Source organism: Entelurus aequoreus, linkage group LG11 (genome assembly GCF_033978785.1).
Source record: "Entelurus aequoreus isolate RoL-2023_Sb linkage group LG11, RoL_Eaeq_v1.1, whole genome shotgun sequence".
In the NCBI taxonomy this organism is placed as follows: domain Eukaryota; kingdom Metazoa; phylum Chordata; class Actinopteri; order Syngnathiformes; family Syngnathidae; genus Entelurus; species Entelurus aequoreus.
The window spans coordinates 71,082,930-71,110,476 of NC_084741.1; the positions used below are offsets into that span (position 1 = coordinate 71,082,930).

At 31.7% G+C, this 27,547-nt stretch overlaps 1 protein-coding gene across 1 annotated transcript; it reads left to right on the top strand.

The window, feature by feature from the left end:
- Positions 1-255: 255 nt before the first annotated feature.
- On the top strand, positions 256-12,000 carry apoeb (apolipoprotein Eb). Its single transcript, XM_062063944.1, has 5 exons — positions 256-319; positions 399-462; positions 540-693; positions 10,972-11,259; positions 11,328-12,000. The coding sequence occupies exons 2-5, from the start codon at positions 420-422 to the stop codon at positions 11,665-11,667; spliced, it is 825 nt and encodes a 274-aa protein (XP_061919928.1). The 5' UTR covers positions 256-319; positions 399-419; the 3' UTR covers positions 11,668-12,000.
- Positions 12,001-27,547: the final 15,547 nt, after the last annotated feature.

The window sequence follows — 27,547 nt, forward strand, 5'->3', positions numbered from 1 at the left end:
TTGTATTTTGTGTAAAACAATTCTCATTTAAAAGGGAAAATATTGTGTGTTGCTACTTTGGCCTTATTGTCCATATATGGCTGTAATTATGTGTCATTTTCCTTGATCCTGCACTGTACGTGCGACCTTTCGCCTTCTTTGGCCACATTGCGTAAACAACATGCGTGGAAGGTAAGGAGGAAAGGAGAGCAGAAGGCAGGATGTAATGTTTGCTACAGAAGCCACGCCTCCTCATAGTAAGCCCTCCCCCTGCCTCAGTGAGCCTATAAAAAGGTGAGAGCCACTGTGGGAGAACACGGTGGAACCTTTATCACTTCAGGTAAGATGAGGAGGAAACAAAACGCAAAGAAGAAGAAGAAGAAGAAGAAGTCGCAACTCATGTTTTGATTTCTTTCCAGGTGTTTGTGTCTGCAACAACCATGAAGGCCGTAGCTCTCGTCCTTGCCCTGGCAGTCATCACCGGTACGTTTTGTTGTACGTGGAAGTCATCGCATTCTACTCTGACGCGACACGGATATTTAACCCGTTGTCCATCGCAGGCTGCAGCGCCCGTGTGGTTCGCCAGGCCGATGCCACCCCGAAGAGCTGGGAGGAGGGCGTGGAACGCTTCTGGCAGCACATCGCCCAGCTCAACCAGAAGGCCGATGGCGTGATGCAGACCATCAAGACCTCTCAGCTCAACAGAGAGCTCGAGTAAGTCCAGGAGACTCGCCCACATTGACAAAGATATTGTTAAATAGTAGTAAAAAGTGAATCATCGCTAGTATCAAGTGTATTCATCTTTTTAAACTCAGGGTCTTCATGCAAAATGGGTAAAAACATGTTTTGCTTTGTTATTGCATTTTTCATCCAACCTATCATGAAATAGTTTTTTTAATTACATACATTTTTTTCGTCATGCAATTCTAAAAAGAAAAATCTCTGTATATGTGTAAAACATTTTTTCAACGATTAATAATTGATATTTATAATTATCATGAAATTATTTTTTTAATTACATAAATGTTTTTCATCATGCAATTCTAAAAGTAAAATCTCTGTAAATTTGTTGAACATTTTTTTCAACGATTAATAATTAATATTTATAATTATGATTAAATTATTTTTTTAATTACGTACATTTTTTTCATTATGCAATTCTAAAAAGTAAAATCTCTGTAAATTTGTTGAACATTTTTTTCAACGATTAATAATTAATATTTATAATTATCATGAAATTATTTCCTTAATTACATACATTTTTTTCATCATGCAATTCTAAAAAGAAAAATCTCTGTATATGTGTAAAACATTTTTTCAACGATTAATAATTGATATTTATAATTATCATGAAATTATTTTTTTAATTACATAAATGTTTTTCATCATGCAATTCTAAAAGTAAAATCTCTGTAAATTTGTTGAATTTTTTTTTCAACGATTAATAATTAATATTTATAATTATGATGAAATTATTTTTTTAATTACGTACATTTTTTTCATCATGCAATTCTAAAAATTAAAATCTCTGTAAATTTGTTGAACATTTTTTTCAACGATTAATAATTAATATTTATAATTATCATGAAATTATTTCCTTAATTACATACATGTTTTTCATCATGCAATTCTAAAAAGAAAAATCTGTAGATGTGTAAAACATGTTTTTCAACGATTAATAATTGATATTTATAATTATCATGAAATAATTTTTTTTAATTACATACATTTTTTCATCATGCAATTCTAAAAAGTCAAATCTCTGTAAATTTGTTGAACATTTTTTTCAACGATTAATAATGAATATTTATAATTATCATGAAATGATTTCCTTAATTACATACATTTTTTTCATCATGCAATTCTAAAAAGAAAAATCTGTAAATGTGTAAAACATGTTTTTCAACGATTAATAATTAATATTTATAATTATCATGAAATAACTTTTTTAATTACATACATTTTTTTCATCATGCAATTCTAAAAGTAAAATCTCTGTAAATTTGTTGAATTTTTTTTTCAACGATTAATAATTAATATTTATAATTATGATGAAATTTCCTTAATTACATAAAAAATTTTCATCATGCAATTCTAAAAAGAAAAATCTGTAAATGTGTAAAACATGTTTTTCAACATTTAATAATTGATATTTATAATTATCATGAAATAATTTTTTTTATTTGCATACATTTTTTTCATCGTGCAATTCTAAAAAGTCAAATCTCTAAATTTGTTGAACATTTTTTTCAACGATTAATAATTAATATTTATAATTATCATGAAATTATTTCCTTAATTACATACATTTTTTTCATCATGCAATTCTAAAAAGAAAAATCTGTAAATGTGTAAAACATGTTTTTCAACGATTAATAATTAATATTTATAATTATCATGAAATAACTTTTTTAATTACATACATTTTTTTCATCATGCAATTCTAAAAAGTCAAATCTCTGTAAATTTGTTGAACATTTTTTTCAACGATTAATAATTAATATTTATAATTATCATGAAATTATTTCCTTAATTACATACATTTTTTTCATCATGCAATTCTAAAAAGAAAAATCTGTAAATGTGTAAAACATGTTTTTCAACGATTAATAATTAATATTTATAATTATCATGAAATAACTTTTTTAATTACATACATTTTTTTCATCATGCAATTCTAAAAAGTCAAATCTCTGTAAATTTGTTGAACATTTTTTTCAACGATTAATAATTAATATTTATAATTATCATGAAATTATTTCCTTAATTACATAAAAAAAATTCATCATGCAATTCTAAAAAGAAAAATCTGTAAATGTGTAAAACATGTTTTTCAACGATTAATAATTGATATTTATAATTATCATGAAATAACTTTTTTTATTTACATAAATTTTTTTCATCGTGCAATTCTAAAAAGTCAAATCTCTGTAAATTTGTTGAACATTTTTTTCAACGATTAATAATTAATATTTATAATTATCATGAAATTATTTCCTTAATTACATAACAAATTTTCATCATGCAATTCTAAAAAGAAAAATCTGTAAATGTGTAAAACATGTTTTTCAACGATTAATAATTGATATTTATAATTATCATGAAATAATTTTTTTAAATTACATAAATTTTTTTCATCATGCAATTCTAAAAAGTCAAATCTCTGTAAATTTGTTGAACATTTTTTTCAATGATTAATAATTAATATTTATAATTATCATGAAATTATTTCCTTAATTACATAAAAAATTTTCATCATGCAATTCTAAAAAGAAAAATCTGTAAATGTGTAAAACATGTTTTTCAACAATTAATAATTGATATTTATAATTATCATGAAATAATTTTTTTTAATTACATACATTTTTTTCATCATGCAATTCTAAAAAGTCAAATCTCCGTAAATTTGTTGAACATTTTTTTCAACGATTAATAATTAATATTTATAATTATGAAATTATTTCCTTAATTACATACATTTTTTTCATCATGCAATTCTAAAAAGAAAAATCTGTTAATGTGTAAAACATGTTTTTCAACGATTAATAATTAATATTTATAATTATCATGAAATAACTTTTTTAATTACGTACATTTTTTTCATTATGCAATTCTAAAAAGTAAAATCTCTGTAAATTTGTTGAACATTTTTTTCAACGATTAATAATTAATATTTATAATTATCATGAAATTATTTCCTTAATTAAATACATTTTTTTCATCATGCAATTCTAAAAAGAAAAATCTGTAAATGTGTAAAACATGTTTTTCAACGATTAATAATTAATATTTATAATTATCATGAAATAACTTTTTTAATTACATACATTTTTTTCATCATGCAATTCTAAAAAGTCAAATCTCTGTAAATTTGTTGAACATTTTTTTCAACGATTAATAATTAATATTTATAATTATCATGAAATTATTTCCTTAATTACATAAAAAATTTTCATCATGCAATTCTAAAAAGAAAAATCTGTAAATGTGTAAAACATGTTTTTCAACGATTAATAATTGATATTTATAATTATCATCATTTTTTTTAATTACATACATTTTTTTCATCATGCAATTCTAAAAAGTCAAATCTCTGTAAATTTGTTGAACATTTTTTTCAATGATTAATAATTAATATTTATAATTATCATGAAATTATTTCCTTAATTACATAAAAAATTTTCATCATGCAATTCTAAAAAGAAAAATCTGTAAATGTGTAAAACATGTTTTTCAACAATTAATAATTGATATTTATAATTATCATGAAATAATTTTTTTAAATTACATACATTTTTTTCATCATGCAATTCTAAAAAGTCAAATCTCTGTAAATTTGTTGAATGTTTTTTTCAACGATTAATAATTAATACTTATAATTATCATGATATTATTTCCTTAATTACATAAAAAATTTTCATCATGCAATTCTAAAAAGAAAAATCTGTAAATGTGTAAAATTTGTTTTTCAACGATTAATAATTAATATTTATAATTATCATGAAATAACTTTTTTAATTATATACATTTTTTTCATCATGCAATTCTAAAAAGTGAAATCTCTGTAAATTTGTTGAACATTTTTTTCAACGATTAATAATTAATATTTATAATTATCATGAAATTATTTCCTTAATTACATAAATTTTTTTCATCATACAATTCTAAAAAGAAAAATCTGTAAATGTGTAAAACATGTTTTTCAACGATTAATAATTAATATTTATAATTATCATGAAATAACTTTTTTAATTACATACATTTTTTTCATCATGCAATTCTAAAAAGTCAAATCTCTGTAAATTTGTTGAACATTTTTTTCAACGATTAATAATTAATATTAATAATTATCATGAAATGATTTCCTTAATTACATAAACAATTTTCATCATGCAATTCTAGAAAGAAAAATCTGTAAATGTGTAAAACATGTTTTTCAACGATTAATAATTGATATTTATAATTATCATGAAATAATTTTTTTTAATTACATAAATTTTTTTCATCATGCAATTCTAAAAAGAAAAATCTGTAAATGTGTAAAACATTTTTTTCAACGATTAATTAATATTTATAATTATCATGAAATTATTTTTTTAATTACATAAAAATTTTTCATCATGCAATTCTAAAAAGAAAAATCTGTAAATGTGTAAAACATGTTTTTCAACGATTAATAATTGATATTTATAATTATCATGAAATAATTTTTTTATTTACATACATTTTTTTCATAGTGCAATTCTAAAAAGTCAAATCTCTGTAAATTTGTTGAACATTTTTTTCAACGATTAATAATTAATATTTATAATTATCATGAAATTATTTCCTTAATTACATAAACATTTTTCATCATGCAATTCTAAAAAGAAAAATCTGTAAATGTGTAAAACATGTTTTTCAACGATTAATAATTGATATTTATAATTATCATGAAATAATTTTTTTAAATTACATACATTTTTTTCATCATGCAATTCTAAAAAGTCAAATCTCTGTAAATTTGTTGAACATTTTTTTCAATGATTAATAATTAATATTTATAATTATCATGAAATTATTTCCTTAATTACATAAAAAATTTTCCTCATGCAATTCTAAAAAGAAAAATCTGTAAATGTGTAAAACATGTTTTTCAACAATTAATAATTGATATTTATAATTATCATGAAATAATTTTTTTTAATTACATACATTTTTTTCATCATGCAATTCTAAAAAGTCAAATCTCTGTAAATTTGTTGAACATTTTTTTCAACGATTAATAATAAATATTTATAATTATCATGAAATTATTTCCTTAATTACATAAAAAATGTTCATCATGCAATTCTAAAAAGAAAAATCTGTAAATGTGTAAAACATGTTTTTCAACGATTAATAATTGATATTTATAATTATCATGAAATAATTTTTTTTAATTACATACATTTTTTTCATCATGCAATTCTAAAAAGTCAAATCTCTGTAAATTTGTTGAACATTTTTTTCAACGATTAATAATTAATATTTATAATTATCATGAAATTATTTCCTTAATTACATAAAAAAATTTCATCATGCAATTCTAAAAAGAAAAATCTGTAAATGTGTAAAACATGTTTTTCAACAATTAATAATTGATATTTATAATTATCATGAAATAATTTTTTTTAATTACATACATTTTTTTCATCATGCAATTCTAAAAAGTCAAAACTCTGTAAATTTGTTGAATGTTTTTTTCAACGATTAATAATTAATACTTATAATTATCATGAAATTATTTCCTTAATTACATAAAAAATTATCATGCAATTCTAAAAAGAAAAATCTGTAAATGTGTAAAATTTGTTTTTCAACGATTAATAATTAATATTTATAATTATCATGAAATAACTTTTTTAATTACATACATTTTTTTCATCATGCAATTCTAAAAAGTGAAATCTCTGTAAATTTGTTGAACATTTTTTTCTACGATTAATAATTAATATTTATAATTATCATGAAATTATTTCCTTAATTACATACATTTTTTTCATCATGCAATTCTAAAAAGAAAAATCTGTAAATGTGTAAAACATGTTTTTCAACGATTAATAATTAATATTTATAATTATCATGAAATAACTTTTTTAATTACATACATTTTTTTCATCATGCAATTCTAAAAAGTGAAATCTCTGTAAATTTGTTGAACATTTCATAGGTCTCCAATATAATTACCTCACACAACCATAACTGTTATATTATGAACATGATTATAATTATATAAATTATAAATAAGGTCGTTAATATAAACATAATTCCTTAAATACATTTTATTTTAATTAGTCCCATTTTTTTTATCATGCAATTCTAAAAAGTCAAATCTCTGTAAATTTGTTGAACATTTTTTTCAACGATTAATAATTAATATTTATAATTAATAATTGTAGTAATTATTGCAAACATCTCCAATATAATTAACTTATACAACCACAATTATAATGATAACAATTATGGACATGGTTATAATTATATCAATAATAAATAGGGTTGTAAAGATATACATGATTGATCAAATAAAATTAATTCTAATCAATAACATTTTTCCATTATGGAATTCTAAAAACAAAAAATGCCCACCTGTAGATTTGTCTTAAAACTTTATTTCAATAATGATTATGATTATTTCATAGGTCTCCAATATAATTACCTCACACAACCATAACTGTTATATTATGAACATGATTATAATTATATACATTATAAATAGGGCCGTTAAGATAAACATAATTCCTTAAATACATTTTATTTTAATTAGTCCCTTTTTTTTTTATCATGCAATTTTAAAAAGTGAAATCTCTGTAAATTTGTTGAACATTTTTTTCAACGATTAATAATTAATATTTATAATTAATAATTGTAGTAATTATTGCAAACATCTCCAATATAATTAACTTATACAACCACAATTATAATGATAACAATTATGGAGATGGTTATAATTATATCAAATAGGGTTGTAAAGATATACATGATTGATCAAATAAAATTAATTCTAATCAATAACATTTTTCCATTATGGAATTCTAAAAACAAAAAATGCCCACCTGTAGATTTGTCTTAAAACTTTATTTCCATAATGATTATGATTATTTCATAGGTCTCCAATATAATTACCTCACACAACCATAACTGTTATATTATGAACATGATTATAATTATATACATTATAAATAGGGCCGTTAAGATAAACATAATTCCTTAAATACATTTTATTTTAATTAGTCCCATTTTTTTTTATCATGCAATTTTAAAAAGTGAAATCTCTGTAAATTTGTTGAACATTTTTTTCAACGATTAATAATTAATATTTATAATTAATAATTGTAGTAATTATTGCAAACATCTCCAATATAATTAACTTATACAACCACAATTATAATGATAACAATTATGGAGATGGTTATAATTATATCAAATAGGGTTGTAAAGATATACATGATTGATCAAATAAAATTAATTCTAATCAATAACATTTTTCCATTATGGAATTCTAAAAACAAAAAATGCCCGCCTGTAGATTTGTCTTAAAACTTTATTTCAATAATGATTATTTCATAGGTCTCCAATATAATTACCTCATACAACCATAACTGCTATATTATGAACATGATTATAATTATATAAATTATAAATAGGGCTGTTAAGATAAACATAATTCCTTGAATACATTTTATTTTAATTAGTCCCATTTTTTTTTAATCATGCAATTCTAAAAACAAAAATATCTGCTTATCGAAAAACGCCTGTAAATTTGTTAGGAAACTTTATTTCAATAATTATAGTTCTTATTTCATAGGTCTCCAATATATTTAATTCTTATAACCATGATTGTTATATTATGAACATGATTATAATTATATTAATTATAAATAGGGTTGTTCAGATATACATGATTAATCAAATCAAATTAATTCTAATCAATCAAATATTTCCATGATGCAATTTTAAAAACAAAAAATGTCCGCTTCCTGAAAAACGCCTGTAGATTTGTTTTAAAACTTTATTTCAATAGTGATTATAATTATTTCATAAGTCTCCAATAAAAATACCTCATACAACCATAACTGTTATGAACATGATAATAATTATATTAAATCATAAATAAGGCCGTTAAGATAAACATAATTCCTTAAATAAATTTTATTTTAATCAGTCCGATTTTTTTTATCATGAAATTCTAAAAACAAAAATGTCTGCTTCCCGAAAAACGCCTGTAAATTTGTTTAAAAAAACTTTATTACAGTAATTATATTTATTATTTCTTAGGTCTTCAATATATTTAACTCTTATAACCATGATTGCTATATTATGAGCATGATTATAATTATGTTAATTATAAATAGTGCTGTTAAGAATAACATGTAAAATCAGACTCAAAACGTCTCTGGTTTCTTGAGTCTCTTTGTTCATGCAAAAAGAACCCCATTAAATAGATTTTAAAAAATAAAGATTTAATGTGATTCATTTGAAATTATTCTACAGCAACCTTGTGATGAATGTGATTATTAATCATAATGTATGACGGGGCGAGGGGAGGCGGAGGGGATTTTTATTTATATTAAATAATTATAATTTTTATTTGTATTTTATTTTTATTTTATTTCCCCCCTCCCTGTTACTCAGTACCTGTATTATAATTTCCCTTTAAAATGAATAAATAAATATTAAAAAATAAATAAAAATAAATAAATGTTAATCTTATATATTTACATTTTACTAGCATACCACAGTTTAAGAATGGATGCATTGGATCAGGAACCTTTTTGGCTGAGAGAGCCATGAAAGCCAAACATTTGAAAATGTGTTTCCGTGAAAGCCATGTCATATTTTTTAACACTGAATACAACTAAATGTGTGCATTTTTAAGTAAGACCAACATTTTTAGAGTATAATAAGTCTTATTCTTTTTAATAACATTGTCATTCTGAAGCTAACCAATAATAATTAAATACTTCTTACCACTAATGCGACTTCTTGAACAGTTGCGGTAGAAAACGGATGGATTAAAAAATGCATGAGAATGTTTTATATTTTGAACGTTATTTTTAACACTGTGATTACCAGCGGAATGATTCATTACTTATCGTGTTAAACAATGTCAGCTAAGATTTATCTGAGAGCCACACTGCAAAAAGTGAAATCTAAGTAAGATTAAATATCTCAAATTAGGGTGATATTTGCTTATTTTCTGTCTGATAGGATAATTCTTCCCACTAAGCAAATTTTATGTTAGAGTGTTTTACTTGTTTTTTGTGTTTTGGTCCTAAATGATCTCAGTAAGATATTACAGCTTGTTGCTGAGATTTGATGACCTATATTGAGTAAAACATGCTTGAAACTAGAATATCAACTGTTGCAAAGCTGTGTCATCAACACTCACAAGTATAAAACTACTTTTTTAAAGTAATCATTTCTTATTTCAAGCATGAAATACAAAATCATGACTTTGACACAATCGTGTCTCATAATTAAAATGGATGACAGCCAAATGGACTTTGCTGTTTAATTTTCAATGAAACAATAGAAAGGATGTACTCTTTTAGTAGTGCAGTTGGCACAGTACAGTAAACTGACAGTTAATATTTAAACATTTAACATGTGACATTTCTAACAATTTTGAACAGAAATAGTTCATGCACATTCAGATAAATTCTTCAAAATTACAATAAAAATTTTTTGGCAGGCCTGTTTCATGAGGGGTTCCCTCAATCATCAGGAGATTTTTTCCCCTGATAGTCTTGTGATTTTTTTCCACACACATATATATATATATATATATATATATATATATATATATATATATATATATATATATATATATATATATATATATATATATATATATATATATATATATATATATATATATATATATATTCCTTGCGCACTAATTGACTGAAAGAGCACGCACTTGGCGCGATGATGTCATGTTATCGATGGAAAAATGCATTTTTAGACAATATGATTTGCTTGAGCGGCTCGTAGACCCCGAGAGTAACAAGCGGTTGCCTCGTTGCCTTTCCATTAAGAACAATAAACTAGCTTTTAGTATAAGTTTGCTTGTTTCAAGAAATGTAATGCCGAGCGCATATCATTATGTCAAGAAAATGGCACTAGCATTTACTTCATTTAACAATATTTTTCAACATACTGAGCAAAAAGGTCTCATATTTGTTTTTCCTACCAAGAAAAGTACACTTGTTATTAGTGAGAATATACTTACTTTAAGGTATTTTGGGGTTCATTGAGGTTAGCTGATTTTATTTGTTTTGGAAAGTCTTGACAAGCCAAATTTTCTTGTTCTATTGGCAGATAATTTTGCTTAGTTCAAGTAAAATACCCCTAATTTTTGTATTTTTTCCCCCTGTTTTTGAACACTGACTTTTTGCAGTGCAGATGTAATCATCCAAAGAGCCACAGGTTCTGATGCACCATCTCATGTTTACATTTTCTCGGCAGCACCTTGATCACCGACACTATGGCCGAGCTGACGGCGTACAAGGACAACATCCAGGCCAAGCTGAGCCCCTTCGCCACCGCCTCCACAGGTCAGCTGACCACTGACCTGCAGCTGCTGGGCAACAGGCTGCAGAAGGACATGTTGGACGCCAAGGAGCGCAGCACCGAGTACCTGGGCGAGCTCAGGTCCATGGTGGAGCAGAACACCGGCGACGTGCACAACCGCATCGGCGCCTACACCAACAAGCTGAAGAAACGCCTCAGCAAGGACACCGAAGACATCCAGAAGTAAGACGCTTTTAAAAGACGAGCGGTTCGTCTTGATGTGAAAGCTAATCCCAATATCATCATAACAGCATCGTGGCCACCTACCTGGGCGAGATCCAGTCTCGCACCTCCCAGAACCTGGACAACGTGAGGCAGGGCCTGGAGCCCTACGTCCAGCAGGCCAGCGACACCACCAACCAGAAGCTGAGCGACATCTCCACCCTGCTGCAGAGCCAGGCCACGGGTCTGGGCCGGCAGCTGGAGAGCCAGGCCGAGGGTCTCAGGACCCAGCTGGAGGCCACCGCCGAAGAGCTGCGCACCTCCCTGGAGGGGAAGATCGACGAGCTGACCGAGATCTTCGCCCCGCTCGCCACTCAGATCCGCGACAAGTTCGACACCGTGATCGAGAAGGTCACCGCCGACATGTGAAAAAAGGAGACTTTGAGAGGGTCTGTGATGTCCCTGGAGGGGAGGAAGTTGAGAGTTACTGATCTTCACTTACAGCCTTGCTTGTCTTTACACATCACATTTTAAACATGTTGTAAAAAAAACATGAACCCAGTGGGCCTTACCCACCATCAATGCACACAAAATGCAAGTCGTTCATTTCAATAAACACTTTTTAAACGCGTCGGCGCTCCTGAGTCACGGACGAGCCGCAGTCATCGGCCACTATTTGCGTGTTTCGCTAATACTATCTTGTCGCTTTGTCCGCCTCGCTGCTCTCTGAGGCGAGTGAATAAAGAAGCCAGGAAACAACAACTTTGCTCCTTTGTTTTTATGTAGATTAGCTACACTGCAAAAAGTCAGTGTTCAAAAACAAGAAAAAATTAAAGCTGCAAGCAGCGTTGGTCGGGCCCGCATATTTGGCAGGTGCTCGTTGCTGAAGGATGTCAATCTATGAAATGTAGGTCTAAGTGAGACCTACATAGAGGTTTTTGTTTCATGTCTCTAAGACGTTCCTACCGGATGTTACAAGCAGTTTTGTCTGTGTTTTCCTCCGAGGAGCAGTTTTGTCTGTATTTTATTCCTAAAGGGGCGCTAGATCGCAATTTTGAGTTTTGGGGTTCGGTTTTTTTATTAGATCGCAATTTCCGCCAGTCCTGATGTGTGTAAAAAGTTTGGTGAGTTTTGGAGTATTTTAAGGGGGTCAAATTACAGCTCAAAGAGGCAAAAATGAGCGTTTTTATGAAACTTTTGTTTTGAAGGGGTGATTGCCAACTTCCTGTTGATTTTTGCTGAAGGATGTCAGTGTATGAAATCTAGCTGTAAGTCAGACCTACATAGAGGTTTTTGTTTCATGTCTCTACGACATTCGTACTGGGAGTTACAGGCAGTTTTCTTCCTAGGGGGCGCTAGAGCGCAATTTTGAGTTTTGGGGTTTGTTTTTTTTGACTGAAGAGTTTTGTTCGCGTTTTTTTATGTGTATGTCAAATTTGGTGAGTTTTGAAGTATTTTAAGGGGGTCAAATTACAGCTCAAGGAGGCAAAAATTAGTGTTTTTATGAAACTTTTGTTTTGAAGGGGTGATTGCCAACTTCCTGTTGATTTTTGCTGAAGGATGTCAGTGTATGGAATCTAGCTGTAAGTCAGACCTACATAGAGGTTTTTGTTTCATGTCTTTACGACATTCGTACTGGGAGTTACAGGCAGTTTTCTTCCTAGGGGGCGCTAGAGCGCAATTTTGAGTTTTGGGGTTTGTTTTTTTGACTAAATTTGGTGAGTTTTGAAGTATTTTAAGGGGGTCAAATTACAGCTCAAAGAGGCAAAAATTAGCGTTTTTATGAAACTTTTGTTTTGAAGGGGTGATTGCCAACTTCCTGTTGATTTTTGCTGAAGGATGTCAGTGTATGAAATCTAGCTGTAAGACAGACCTACATAGAGGTTTTTGTTTCATGTCTCTACGACATTCGTACTGGGAGATACAGGCAGTTTTCTTCCTAGGGGGCGCTAGAGCGCAATTTTGAGTTTTGGGGTTTGTTTTTTTGACTAAAGAGTTTTGTTCACGTTTTTTATGTGTGTGTCAAATTTGGTGAGTTTTGAAGCATGTTAAGGGGGTCAAATTAGTGCGCAAAGCTGCGGGAAAAAAATAAAATAAATAATAATAAACCTTACAATAACAATAGGTTCCTTTCGTCCCATTGCAAAAGGACTCCCTTTGGGATTCCTTTGACAATGAGTCGTGCGGACCCTAAAAATAAAAAATGAGGGGTATTTTACTTGAAGTAAGCAAAATTATCTGCCAATAGAACAAGAAAATTTGGCTTGACAAGACTTTCCAAAACAAGTCAAATTAGCTAACCTCAATGAACCCAAAAATACCTTAAAATAAGTATATTCTCACTTAAAAGTGCACTTTTTTTGGTAGAAAAAAAAAAGAGACCTTTTTGCTCAATATGTTGAAAAATATTCTTAAATGAAGTAAATGCTAGTGCCATTATCTTGACATAATGATATGCGCTCGGCATTACATTTCTTGAAACCAGCAAACTTATACTAAAAACTCATTTATTGTTCTTAATGGAAAGACAACAAGGCAACCGCTTGTTACTCTCGGGGTCTCCTAGCCGCTCAGGCAAATCATATTGTCTAAAGATGCATTTTTCCATGGATAACATGACATCATCGCGCCAAGTGCGTGCTCTTTCAGTCAATTAGTGCGCATATCTACAGCCCGGCCCCCGGACAAAAAATTTTTATTGTAATTTTTAAGAATTTATCTGAATGTGCATGAACTATTTCTGTTCAAAATTGTTAGAAATGTCACATGTTAAATGTTTAAATATTAACTGTCAGTTTACTGTACTGTGCCAACTGCACTACTATATGAGTACGTATTTTCTATTGTTTCATTGAAAATAAAACAGAAAAGTCCATTTGGCTGTCATCTGTATTAATTATGAGACAATTGTTTCAAAATCATGATTTTTTTTCATGCTTGAAGTAAGAAATGATTACTGTAAAAAAGTAGTTTTATACTTGTGAGTGTTGATGACACAGCTTTGCAACAGTTGATATTCTAGTTTCAAGCATGTTTTACTCAATATAGCTCATCAAATCTCAGCAACAAGCTGTAATATCTTACTGAGATCATTTAGGACCAAAACCCTTAAAACTAGTAAAACACTGTAACTTAAAATCTGCTTAGTGAGAAGAATTATATTATCAGACAGAAAATAAGCAAATATCACCCTTATTTGAGATATTTCATCTTACTTAGACTTCACTTTTTGCAGTGTAGCTGCACTGCAATCAATAAACCACGAACTGCACTTTTTTGGGGGACTTTTGCCTATCATTCAACCCTGTGTACGACAAAAGCATGTTTTCTTTTTTTAATGCATTTGAACTCATAAATAAAAGTTAGCAAAAGTCAGCTTACAATGGAGCTAATGGGAGTCACTTTATTCTGCCAATACAGCGCTCTAAAAAAATTCAAAGACCTCCATCAACGTTTTATATTAATTATTTAACCATGAACTGCACTTTTTGGGGAATTTTGCCTATCATTCACAATGCTTGTGTACGAAAAAAGCAATTTTTCTTTTTTTTATGCATTCGCACTCATAAATAAAAGTTAGCAAAAGTCAGCTAACAATGGAGCCAAAGGGAGTCACTGCAAGGGGTTCTGGGTGTTTGTGCTGTTGTGTTTATGTTGTGTTACGGTGCGGATGTTCTCCCGAAATGTGTTTGTCATTCTTGTTTGGTGTGCGTTCACAGTGTGGCGCATATTTGTAACAGTGTTAAAGTTGTTTATACGGTTACCCTCAGTGTGACCTGTATGGCTGTTGACCAAGTATGGCTTGCATTCACTTGTGTGTGTGATTAGCCGTAGATATTATGTGACCGGGCCGGCACGCAAAGGCAGTGCCTTTACGGTTTATTGGCGCTCTGTACTTCTCCCTACGGCCGTGTACCGGTGTTTTAAAAAATCATACATTTTACTTTTTGGAACCGATACCGATAACTTCCGATATTACATACCGTATTTCCTTGAATAGCCACAGGGGTGCTAATTAATTTAAACCCCCCCCCCCCCGTCTTCTCACCCCTGCGTTTACCAAAAGCAGGCGAGATTGCCATGCATGCGGTAATTATTTTAAAACCTCTTCTCACTCCGGCGCTTACTTTATCATGAAAAGCACATTTAATTAAAAAAAAAACGTTATTATAGTCTTACCTGTAGGTATAAATGAGTCCATGCCAGCTTCTTTTGAAGAAAAGCATCGATATAGAAGTCTTCCTTCAGTTTTAAAAGTCTCTCTGTCTCGATGGAGATCTTCTTTTTAAGTATTACCTCCTGCTTCCATTGAAAGTCCACTTTAGAAAACTGTTTTATTTTAGATATGTAATCCTCCATGGTAAAATAAACGAAAGAAAGAAAGAAAGAAAGAAAGAAAGAAAACAATGGCTGCGCACTCTTGCTGGTGTTGTCTTCTTCTGCAGTACCGGTCTCCTGCAGTACCGGTAGTCGCAAGAAGGATCACTAGCGCCCTCTACCACCAGGAGGCGGAAGTGCCAAGCATGCGCTAATTATTTTGCGAAACGAGTTTGACCCGGCTGTAATTCTAGGCATTAGGGATGGGCGATACCACACTTTTAGGATTCGATACTATACCGATACTTTTTCTTGCATTTTCATCGATACCGATACCGATACCATTAATTTCTTATTGGCAATTTTTGTCAGTCAAAAATATTATTACTATTGTTATTATTTAACACAAATCACAAGACAAATACAGACCATTTATACCACATTTATTATGGTCAATATATAATAAAAGTAAAATTAAAATAAATAACATAAATATGAAAAATAAATTAAATATAAACAAAAATATACACATTTTCACTCTTCTTATTTCTCCAAAAAAAAGTATTGGTAGAAAAAGCTTCAAAAAACAATTATTCATAACAATGTTATGTTTGAAACCTCTTTGTGGAAGTAAACTTATAACACTTCTCTGAAGCAAAGTCAATAATTTCCTTATCACAATAAACTAGGATTTCTTTGTCCTATAAACCTGCATACGAAAGACAGTTCCCTGAGAAAATGAACTTGGAAAAATGATCTACAAAAATGTCTGACACCATCACACCTTTAGTGTACTCGAGATATGTCGTCACACGTCACACTTTACTGAAGTTTCAGATTGCTGTTCAGGAAAAGTAACAACGCTGTCGGCTGGCTGTGTGTGTGTTGCACGTTGACCACGCTCATTCGCTGTCTCCTGTCACGTGACTGGGCCAGCTCTGTACTCTGCCAGGTACACGGGTGTCCCAGCACATAGTAAGTTAAGTAAGTCATCAAAAACATCTCAAAGTGATGCTTGCACCCCCCACACGCCGTTTTTTGGTTTATATCGATACTTTTTTCAGAAAAGTGATGCCAAATGAGTAGCGTGTGAGTATCGATATATCGATACCACAGGATCGATACGCACATCCCTACTAGGCATGCGAATACCATATTCCCGGCGCCAATTCAAGGAAATACGGTATTAGAGCATTTATCGGCCGATAATATCGGCAGTCTCTACTTATTACTAGGGGTGTCCTGATGGAACTGATTCACTTCCGATACAATACCAATATTGGAACTTTGAGCATTGGTCGATACCGATAATGATGCAAAACCATATGCACTTTTATTATTTTATTTTTATTTTATTTATTTTGAAGCTTAGGGAAGGCTATGCAGAACGAAACTACAACTGAACTGGCGACAAAGTGAAGAAAAACAGAATGCTGGACGACAGCAAAGACTTACAGCGTGTGGAGCAGAGAAGGCGTCCACAAAGTACATCCGAACATGACATGACAATCAACAATGTCCCCACAAAGAAGGATAAAAACAACTGCCATATTCTTGATTGCTAAAACAAAGCCGGTGCGGGGAATATCGCTTAAAGGAAGACATGAAACTGCTACAGGAAAATACCAACAAAACAGGAAAAGCCACCAAAATAGGAGCGCGAGACAAGAACTAAAACACTACACATAAGAAAACAGCAAAAAAGTCCAAATAAGTCAGGGTGTGATGTGACAGGTGGTGACAGTACACCTACTTTGAGATAAAAGCTATAGTGTTGCATGCTTAGTTATGGTTTAAAGTCATATCCGACGACTTTTTATTGTCAATATTGAGTTTCATATTTGAATGATTTCTGCTGGTGGCGTGCCTTTGGATTTTTTTCAATGAAAAAAATGTGCCTCGGCTCAAAAAAGGTTGAAAAACACTGCTCTAGACATTGTAATAACAACCAAAAAAATATATAAAAGACATTTTAATTACTTGAATCTGATGAATCCAGTCCAATGAAACAAATAGATTTTGTTCGAAGCAAATGTACGATCCAATAGCCTTGTGAGACTGAACAATAGGACCCAATGACTATGTAAATGTGGTAAAAAATATATATATACACTACCGTTCAAAAGTTTGGGGTCACCCAAACAATTTTGTGGAATAGCCTTCATTTCTAAGAACAAGAATAGACTGTCGAGTTTCAGATGAAAGTTCTCTTTTTCTGGCCATTTTGAGCGTTTAATTGACCCCACAAATGTGATGCTCCAGAAACTCAATCTGCTCCAAGGAAGGTCAGTTTTGTAGCTTCTGTAACGAGCTAAAGTGTTTTCAGATGTGTGAACATGATTGCACAAGGGTTTTCTAGTCATCAATTAGCCTTCTGAGCCAATGAGCAAACACATTGTACCATTAGAACACTGGAGTGATAGTTGCTGGAAATGTACACCTATGTAGATATTGCACCAAAAAGCAGACATTTGCAGCTAGAATAGTCATTTACCACATTAGCAATGTATAGAGTGTATTTCTTTCAAGTTAAGACTAGTTTAAAGTTATCTTCATTGAAAAGTACAGTGCTTTTCCTTCAAAAATAAGGACATTTCAATGTGACCCCAAACTTTTGAATGGTAGTGTATATATATATATATATACAGATTGTTTTTTAAGATGGTTAAAGGTAACGTTGTAATTTTACAACAAGGTGTGTTACAGGGATAAACCAATTGGCTACTTGGGACACAGATTGATATGAATCCGTGGCGGAAGGACAGATGGCTACAGGAAGTCAGATGTTAGGAAATGATGAGTAATTTTTTTTATAGCTGCAGTACAAATAACACTAGTAGTGGTAATAATAAATTAGATCTTTTTTTCAGATTAAAATCATTAACTAAATAGACAATTACACTTATTTAATTTAAAAAATGCATTGATTTGCAACGGAAGGTTGAATCATTCTGGTTAACTGTAAAATCGTGCAATCTGTAGTAAAAATGACAATAAGTTTGAAATAGTTTGTTATTGTAAATTGTTCAACTGCTAGTCATTAAAGTATACATGTAATTATTGATGTACTGTAAAAGGCCTACTGAAATGAATTTTTTTTATTTAAACGGGGATAGCAGATCTATTCTATGTGTCATACTTGATCATTTTGCGATATTGCCATATTTTTGCTGAAAGGATTTAGTATAGAACAACGACGATAAAGATTGCAACTTTTGGTATCTGATAAAAAAAAGGCTTGCACCTACCGGAAGTAGCGTGACGTAGTCAGTTGAACATATACGCAAAGTTCCCTATTGTTTACAATGATGGCCGCATGAAGTGAGAGAGATTCGGACCGAGAAAGCGACAATTTCCCCATTAATTTGAGCGAGGATGAAAGATTTGTGGATGAGTAAAGTGCAAGTGAAGGACTAGTGGGGAGTTGAAGCTATTCAGATAGGGAAGATGCTGTGAGAGCCGGGGGTGACCTGATATTCAGCTGGGAATGACTACAACAGTAAATAAACACAAGACATATATATACTCTATTAGCCACAACACAACCAGGCTTATATTTAATATGCCACAAATTAATCCTGCATAATAACACCTGCGTGTTTGTTATGCTAGCTCCTAGCTCCTCTGCTAGCTCCTAGCTCCATAGAACACGCCAATACAATTCAAACACCCGATCAACACACACAATCACTCAGCCCAAAAGACCGTTCACCTAACCCAAGGTTCATAAAGCTTATATATTTTTAAAAAGTACCGTACGTGACGCGCACGTACGGTACGGTACGTGTTATGCTAGCTCCTAGCTCCTCTGCTAGCTCCTAGCTCCATAGAACACGCCAATACAATTCAAACACATGATCAACACACACAATCACTCAGCCCAAAAGACCGTTCACCTAACCCAAGGTTCATAAAGCTTATATATTTAAAAAAAGTTACGTACATACGCAAAAAAAAGCCAAAGCTGCATACTCACAGTAGCACGTCTGCGTCTTTGTCATCCAAATCAAAGTAATCCTGGTAAGAGTCTGTGTTGTCCCAGTTCTCTACAGGCGTCTGTGTATCCAAATCAAAAGTCCTCCTGTTTAGAGTCTCTGTTATCCGAGTTCTTCCATCTTGACTGCATCTTTCGGGAATGTAAACAAAGAAGCGCCGGCTGTGTACTGTTGTGGCTGACTACGTTCGAAAAATACGTCCATTTCGCACCGACAACTTTCTTCTTTGCTTGCTCGGCTTCCTTCTCCATAATGCAATGAACATGATTGAAACAGATTCACGAACACAGATGTCCAGAATACTGTGGAATTATGAAATGAAAACAGAGCTTTTTCGTAACGGCTTCAATGTGGAAGGCATACCCGTGTTCGTCGGGCTACGTCACACGCATACGTCATCCTCAGAGGCGTTTCGAACCGGAAGTTTAGCGGCAAATTTAAAATGTCACTTTATAAGTTAACCCGGCTGTATTGGCATGTGTTATAATGTTAAGATTTCATCATTGATATATAAACTATCAGACTGCGTGGTCGGTAGTAGTGGGTTTCAGTAGGCCTCTTGTTGCTATAAAGCATGTGCTTTGCTTGAATGATAATGAAAATAGGACTTATTGTAACTGTGCACCATCTGCTGGACAGGGTGGGTCACTGACCATTTAAAGGACTACTGAAATGAAATTGTTTTATTTAAATGGGGATAGCAGATCCATTCTATGTGTCATACTCGATCATTTTGCGATATTGCCATATTTTTGCTGAAAGGATTTAGTATAGAACAACGTCGATAAAGTTCGCAACTTTTGGTCTCTGATAAAAAAAAGCCTTGCCCCTACCGGAAGTAGCGTGACGTAGTCAGTTGTTCACTTCCTCATATTTTCCTATTGTTTTCAACGCAGCTAGAGCTATTCGGACCGAGAAAGCGACGATTACCCCATTAATTTGAGCGAGGATGAAAGATTCGTGGATGAGGAACGTTAGAGTGACGGACTAGAATGCAGTGAAATACATATCTTTTTTCGCTCTGACCGTAACTTAGGTACAAGCTGGCTCATTGGATTCCACACTCTCTCCTTTTTCTATTGTGGATCACGGATTTGTATTTTAAACCACCTCGGATACTATATCCTCTTGAAAATGAGAGTCGAGAACGCGAAGTGGACATTCACAGTGACTTTTATCTCCACGACAATACATCGACGAAGCTCTTTAGCATGAGCTAACGTGATAGCATCTGTCTCAAATGCAGATAGAAACAAAATCAATAAATCCCTGACTGGAAGGATAGACAGAAGATCAACAATACTATTAAACCATGTACATGTAACTACACGGTTAATAGATCTCAGCCTGGCAAAGCTTAACAATGCTGTTGCTAACGACGCTAAGGCTAACTTAGCAACCGGACCTCACAGAGCTATGATAAAAACATTAGCGCTCCACCTACGCCAGCCAGCCCTCATCTGCTCATCAACACCCGTGCTCACCTGCGTTCCAGCGATCCACGGCGCGACGAAGGACTTCACCCCAACACAGATGTGGTTGGCGGCTAGCATCGGCTGGCGCGTCTGCTATCCAAGTAAGTCCTTCTTGTTGTGTTGCTACAGCCAGCCGCTAATACACCGATCCCACCTACAACTTTCTTCTTTGCAGCCTCCATTGCTCATTAAACAAATTGCAAAATATCCACCAACACAGATGTCCAGAATACTGTGGAATTATGAAATGAAAACAGAGCTTTTTTGTATTGTATTCAATGGGGAAGCCATACCTCTGTTCCCCTGGCTACGTCACCCGCATATGTCATCCCCCAAAGGCTTTTTCAACCGGAAGTTTAGCGGGAAATTTAAAAATGCACTTTATAATGCTCGAACCATCTCATGGTCCCTCTCGATGTGGGAATATTTCAAAAAAGACAACCCGACGTAGCTTTTTAACTATTTATTTAAAGGCCTACTGAAAGCCACTACTAGCGACCGCGCAGTCTGATAGTTTATATATCAATGATGAAATCTTAACATTGCAACACATGCCAATACGGCCGCGTTAACTTATAAAGTGACATTTTAAACTTCCCAGGAAACTTCCACTTGAAAACGTCGCGGTATGATGACGTATGCGCGTGACGTCACGAGGTCGAGGGAAGTGTTTGGACCCAATTCAAATACCTCTGTTTTCTTCCACAAAATTCCACAGTATTCTGGACATCTGTGTTGGTGAATCTTTTGCAATTTGTTTAATGGACAATGGAGGCTGCAAAGAAGAAAGTTGTAGGTGCGATCGGTGGAGCGGCGGACTACAGCAACACCAACACCAGGAGGTTATGTGTTGTGTTTTGAGCAGGATAGCAGACGTACTACAGTGAGTAAGCCCGCCGCCGCATCTAAGTTAGCTTCTGTTTTTTTAGCTTCGAAAAGCTGAATATTATTAATCGTGTATTTACATGTTCATGGTTTAATAGTATTTTTGATCTTCTGTCTATCCATCCAGTCAGGGTTTTTTTTAATTTAGTTTCTATCTGCATTTGAGACTGATGCTATCACGTTGGCTACATAGCTAGGTTAGCTTCTATTTTTTTTAGCTTCGAAAAGCTGAATATTATTAATCGTGTATTTACATGTTCATGGTTTAATAGTATTTTTGATCTTCTGTCTATCCATCCAGTCAGGTTTTTTTTAAATTTAGTTTCTATTTGCATTTGAGACTGATGCTATCACGTTGGCTACGTAGCTAGGTTAGCTTCTATTTTTTTTAGCTTCGAAAAGCTGAATATTATTAATCGTGTATTTACATGTTCATGGTTTAATAGTATTTTTGATCTTCTGTCTATCCATCCAGTCAGGGTTTTTTAAATTTAGTTTCTATCTGCATTTGAGACTGATGCTATCACGTTGGCTACGTAGCTAGGTTAGCTTCTATTTTTTTTAGCTTCGCCAAGCTGAATATTATTAATTGTGTATTTACATGTTCACGGTTTAATAGTATTTTTGATCTTCTGTCTATCCATCCAGTCAGGTTTTTTTTAAATTTAGTTTCTATCTGCATTTGAGACTGATGCTATCACGTTGGCTACGTAGCTAGGTTAGCTTCTATTTTTTTTTAGCTTCGAAAAGCTGAATATTATTAATCGTGTATTTACATGTTCATGGTTTAATAGTATTTTTGATCTTCTGTCTATCCATCCAGTCAGGGTTTTTTTTAAATTTAGTTTCTATCTGCATTTGAGACTGATGCTATCACGTTGGCTACGTAGCTAGGTTAGCTTCTATTTTTTTTAGCTTCGAAAAGCTGAATATTATTAATCGTGTATTTACATGTTCATGGTTTAATAGTATTTTTGATCTTCTGTCTATCCATCCAGTCAGGGTTTTTTTTAATTTAGTTTCTATCTGCATTTGAGACTGATGCTATCACGTTGGCTACGTAGCTAGGTTAGCTTCTATTTTTTTTAGCTTCGAAAAGCTGAATATTATTAATCGTGTATTTACATGTTCATGGTTTAATAGTATTTTTGATCTTCTGTCTATCCATCCAGTCAGGATTTTTATTTATTTAGTTTCTATCTGCATTTGAGACTGCTATGCTATCACGTTGGCTATGTTGCTAGGTTAGCTTCTATTTTTTTAGCTTCGAAAAGCTGAATATTATTAATCGTGTATTTACATGTTCATGGTTTAATAGTATTTTTGATCTTCTGTCTATCCATCCAGTCAGGGTTTTTTTTAATTTAGTTTCTATCTGCATTTGAGACTGATGCTATCATGTTGGCTACGTAGCTAGGTTAGCTTCTATTTTTTTGAGCTTCGAAAAGCTGAATATTATTAATCGTGTATTTACATGTTCATGGTTTAATAGTATTTTTGATCTTCTGTCTATCCATCCAGTCAGGGTTTTTTAAAATTTAGTTTCTATCTGCATTTGAGACTGCTATGCTATCACGTTGGCTACGTTGCTAGGTTAGCTTCTATTTTTTTTAGCTTCGAAAAGCTGAATATTATTAATCGTGTATTTACATGTTCATGGTTTAATAGTATTTTTGATCTTCTGTCTATCCATCCAGTCAGGTTTTTTTTTAAATTTAGTTTCTATCTGCATTTGAGACTGATGCTATCACGTTGGCTACGTAGCTAGGTTAGCTTCTATTTTTTTTAGCTTCGAAAAGCTGAATATTATTAATCGTGTATTTACATGTTCATGGTTTAATAGTATTTTTGATCTTCTGTCTATCCATCCAGTCAGGGTTTTTTTTAAATTTAGTTTCTATCTGCATTTGAGACTGATGCTATCACGTTGGCTACATAGCTAGGTTAGCTTCTATTTTTTTTAGCTTCGAAAAGCTGAATATTATTAATCGTGTATTTACATGTTCATGGTTTAATAGTATTTTTGATCTTCTGTCTATCCATCCAGTCAGGGTTTTTTAAAATTTAGTTTTTATCTGCATTTGAGACTGCTATGCTATCACGTTGGCTACGTTGCTAGGTTAGCTTCTATTTTTTTTAGCTTCGCAAAGCTGAATATTATTAATCGTGTATTTACATGTTCAGTCACTGTGAATGTCCATTTCGCGTTCTGGACTCTCATTTCCAAGAGGATATAGTATCCGAGGTGGTTTAAAATACAAATCTGTGATCCACAATAGAAAAAGGAGAGTGTGGAATCCAATGAGCCAGCTTGTACCTAAGTTACGGTCAGAGCGAAAAAAGATACGTCCATCACTGCCTCTCAAGTCCTTCACTGTAACGTTCCTCATCCACAAATCTTTCATCCTCGCTCAAATTAATGGGGCAATCGTCACTTTCTCGGTCCGAATCTCTCTCGCTCCATTGTAAACAACGGGGAATTGTGAGGAATACTAGCTCCTGTGACGTCACGCTACTTCCGGTACAGGCAAGGCTTTTTTTTATCAGCGAGCAAAAGTTGCGAACTTTATCGTCGATATTCTCTACTAAATCCTTTCAGCAAAAATATGGCAATATCGCGAAATGATCAAGTACGACACATAGAATGGATCTGCTATTCCCGTTTAAATAAATAAAAATTCATTTCAGTAGGCCTTTAAGTGAATTTGATGTAATTATTTGATACCTCTCATTCTAATGTTGAATCTGGACAAATTGTACAACCAGGGAGGTGCAACATAAAATGATACGTATGCAACTTGTTTTTATTATCACACGCATCAATTGACTCTCAGAACTGGATTTGATGAAGTCAAGTGGAGAGCAGAGGCCAGTAGGGGGCACCATACGTCCCCAGTTTGTCTAGTCTGCTGACCTCTGAACCCTGCATTTGCAGAGCTGGTACTTTAACTTTGTTACACTTAGCATAGAAAATATGACTTACAAAAAAAATCATGTTTTTTGTTTACGTTTTTAAATATTTCTATTATATAGCCATTTTCCACATTGTCCTTTTTTGGTTGCAATACAGCACAGCACATAAATGATACATTTAAAAATAAAGCTCCTGTATTCCATTTGGTTGAAGTACTTATATGTAGAGTGCATGTATTTTATGTTTACTCAAAGCTTTTATTGATTCGAGCGGTTCCACAAAAACAACTTTTGGCCCTGCGTGTGTCAGAGTGCACGAGGTGGAGTGAAAAAGGAGTGAAACTTTCAGTTAGTGCACAAAACTGTGCATCGAAACCCCAGAATGCTCGCTCAGCATGTCTGTTCCATCTGCGCTGCAATAACAATTCATTTAAAAAAAAAAAATTCCAGCAAATCAACAGGTGATCAAGAGGCCCCATGACTCTGAGTAACCCCTTCAAAAAAATAAAGAACCTGCAGGGATTGAGAAACCTCCATCCTGTCCCTCCCCCTTTTATCACTGCTTGGTTCTTGGCCCGGACACAAAAACCCAATTTTTGTAAGCTTGTTATGCCGGGATGTGCACTTTCATGCCTCCTGCAATTATTCAAGAGGGACTTTACACGCACGCAAGCACCAGCTCATGCAGGCAAACGCCAATCTAACCACAAAGGAGACGGAAATTGTTTTTATAAATGGAATTTATACAAATGTATGAGTTTTTGGAATTTTGCTTATTATTCACAATCCCTATGTAAGACAAGAACACACATGTACTGTATTTCTTTTTTTATGCATCGTAAATCGTAATATCGTAATATAAAAGTACAAGTAAAGTACCAGTAAAGTTAATGGGAGTACACTATTGGGCCCATAAAGCCCTCTAATGCCTGGTTCACACCAACGGCGCTCGCCGCGCTTTAAAGCGGCGAGCAAAGCGCCGTCATTTTTGTCCATTTTTCCACGAATATCCCGATCTCCGAAGTAATGTTATGATTGATACGCTCTGATACGAATTAGTTGCCGCTTTGTTACCGTTCCTCACGATTTGATGCCGCTTTGATATGCTTTGATACGCTTTAAATCACGCTTTGATACATTATATTACGCTTTATTGAACTTTATTACGCTTTGATGCGATCCTGACGCTTTAAATCAGGCTCTGACACGATTATCAAGCTCTGTTGTGTATTGTTACAACAAAAATAAGAAAAAAATGTGAAAAACTCAGTATACTAAGTTTTCCCCACATTTTTTTAGATTTATCTATTTATTTGATTTCCCTTTTTGATTTATTATATACAGGATAAAACACATAATGTAATAAAAAAGAGAAATATGATAAACAAATAAGTAAAAAAAAAAGTGAAAAACTCAGTATACTAAGTTTTCCCCACATTTTTTTAGATGTATCTATTTATTTGATTTCTCTTTTTGTTTTATTATATACAGGATAAAACACATAATGTAATAAAAAAGAGAAATATGATAAACAAATAAGTTAAAAAAAATGTGAAAAACTCAGTATACTAAGTTTTCCCCACATTTTTTTAGATTGATCTATTTATTTGATTTCCCTTTTTGATTTATTATATACAGGATAAAACACATAATGTAATAAAAAAGAGAAATATGATAGACAAATAAGTAAAAAAAAAAGTGAAAAACTCAGTATACTAAGTTTTCCCCACATTTTTTTAGATGTATCTATTTATTTGATTTCTCTTTTTGTTTTATTATATACAGGATAAAACACATAATGTAATAAAAAAGAGAAATATGATAAACAAATAAGTTAAAAAATTTTTGAAAAACTCAGTATACTAAGTTTTCCCCACATTTTTTTAGATTTATCTATTTATTTGATTTCTCTTTTTGTTTTATTATATACAGGATAAAACACATAATGTAATAAAAAAGAGAAATATGATACACAAATAAGTAAAAAAAAATGTGAAAAACTCTGTATACTAAGTTTTCCCCACATTTTTTTAGATTTATCTATTTATTCGATTTCTCTTTTTGTTTTATTATATACAGGATAAAACACATAATGTAATAAAAAAGAGAAATATGATAAACAAATAAGTAAAAAAAAAAGTGAAAAACTCTGTATACTAAGTTTTCCCCACATTTTTTTAGATTTATCTATTTATTTGATTTCTCTTTTTGTTTTATTATATACAGGATAAAACACAATGTAATAAAAAAGAGAAATATGATAAACAAATAAGTAAAAAAAAAAGTGAAAAACTCAGTATACTAAGTTTTCCCCACATTTTTTTGGATTTATCTATTTATTTGATTTCTCTTTTTGTTTTATTATATACAGGATAAAACACATAATGTAACAAAAAAGAGAAATATGATAAACAAATAAGTTAAAAAAAAAAAGTGAAAAACTCAGTATACTAAGTTTTCCCCACATTTTTTTAGATTTATCTATTTATTCGATTTCTCTTTTTGTTTTATTATATACAGGATAAAACACATAATGTAATAAAAAAGAGAAATATGATAAACAAATAAGTAAAAAAAAAAAGTGAAAAACTCGGTATACTAAGTTTCCCCCACATTTTTTTTAGATGTATCTATTTATTTGATTTCTCTTTTTGTTTTATTATATACAGGATAAAACACAATGAAATAAAAAAGAGAAATATGATAAACAAATAAGTAAAAAAA

Excerpts from the sequence above, each read along its gene's own strand:
- apoeb (XM_062063944.1), top strand. The coding sequence starts at position 420 with ATGAAGGCCGTAGCTCTCGTCCTTGCCCTGGCAGTCATCACCG. Across the intron at positions 694-10,971 it reads CAGCTCAACAGAGAGCTCGA|CACCTTGATCACCGACACTA; the intron begins GTAAGTCCAGGA and ends TTTTCTCGGCAG. Across the intron at positions 11,260-11,327 it reads GACACCGAAGACATCCAGAA|CATCGTGGCCACCTACCTGG; the intron begins GTAAGACGCTTT and ends TCATCATAACAG.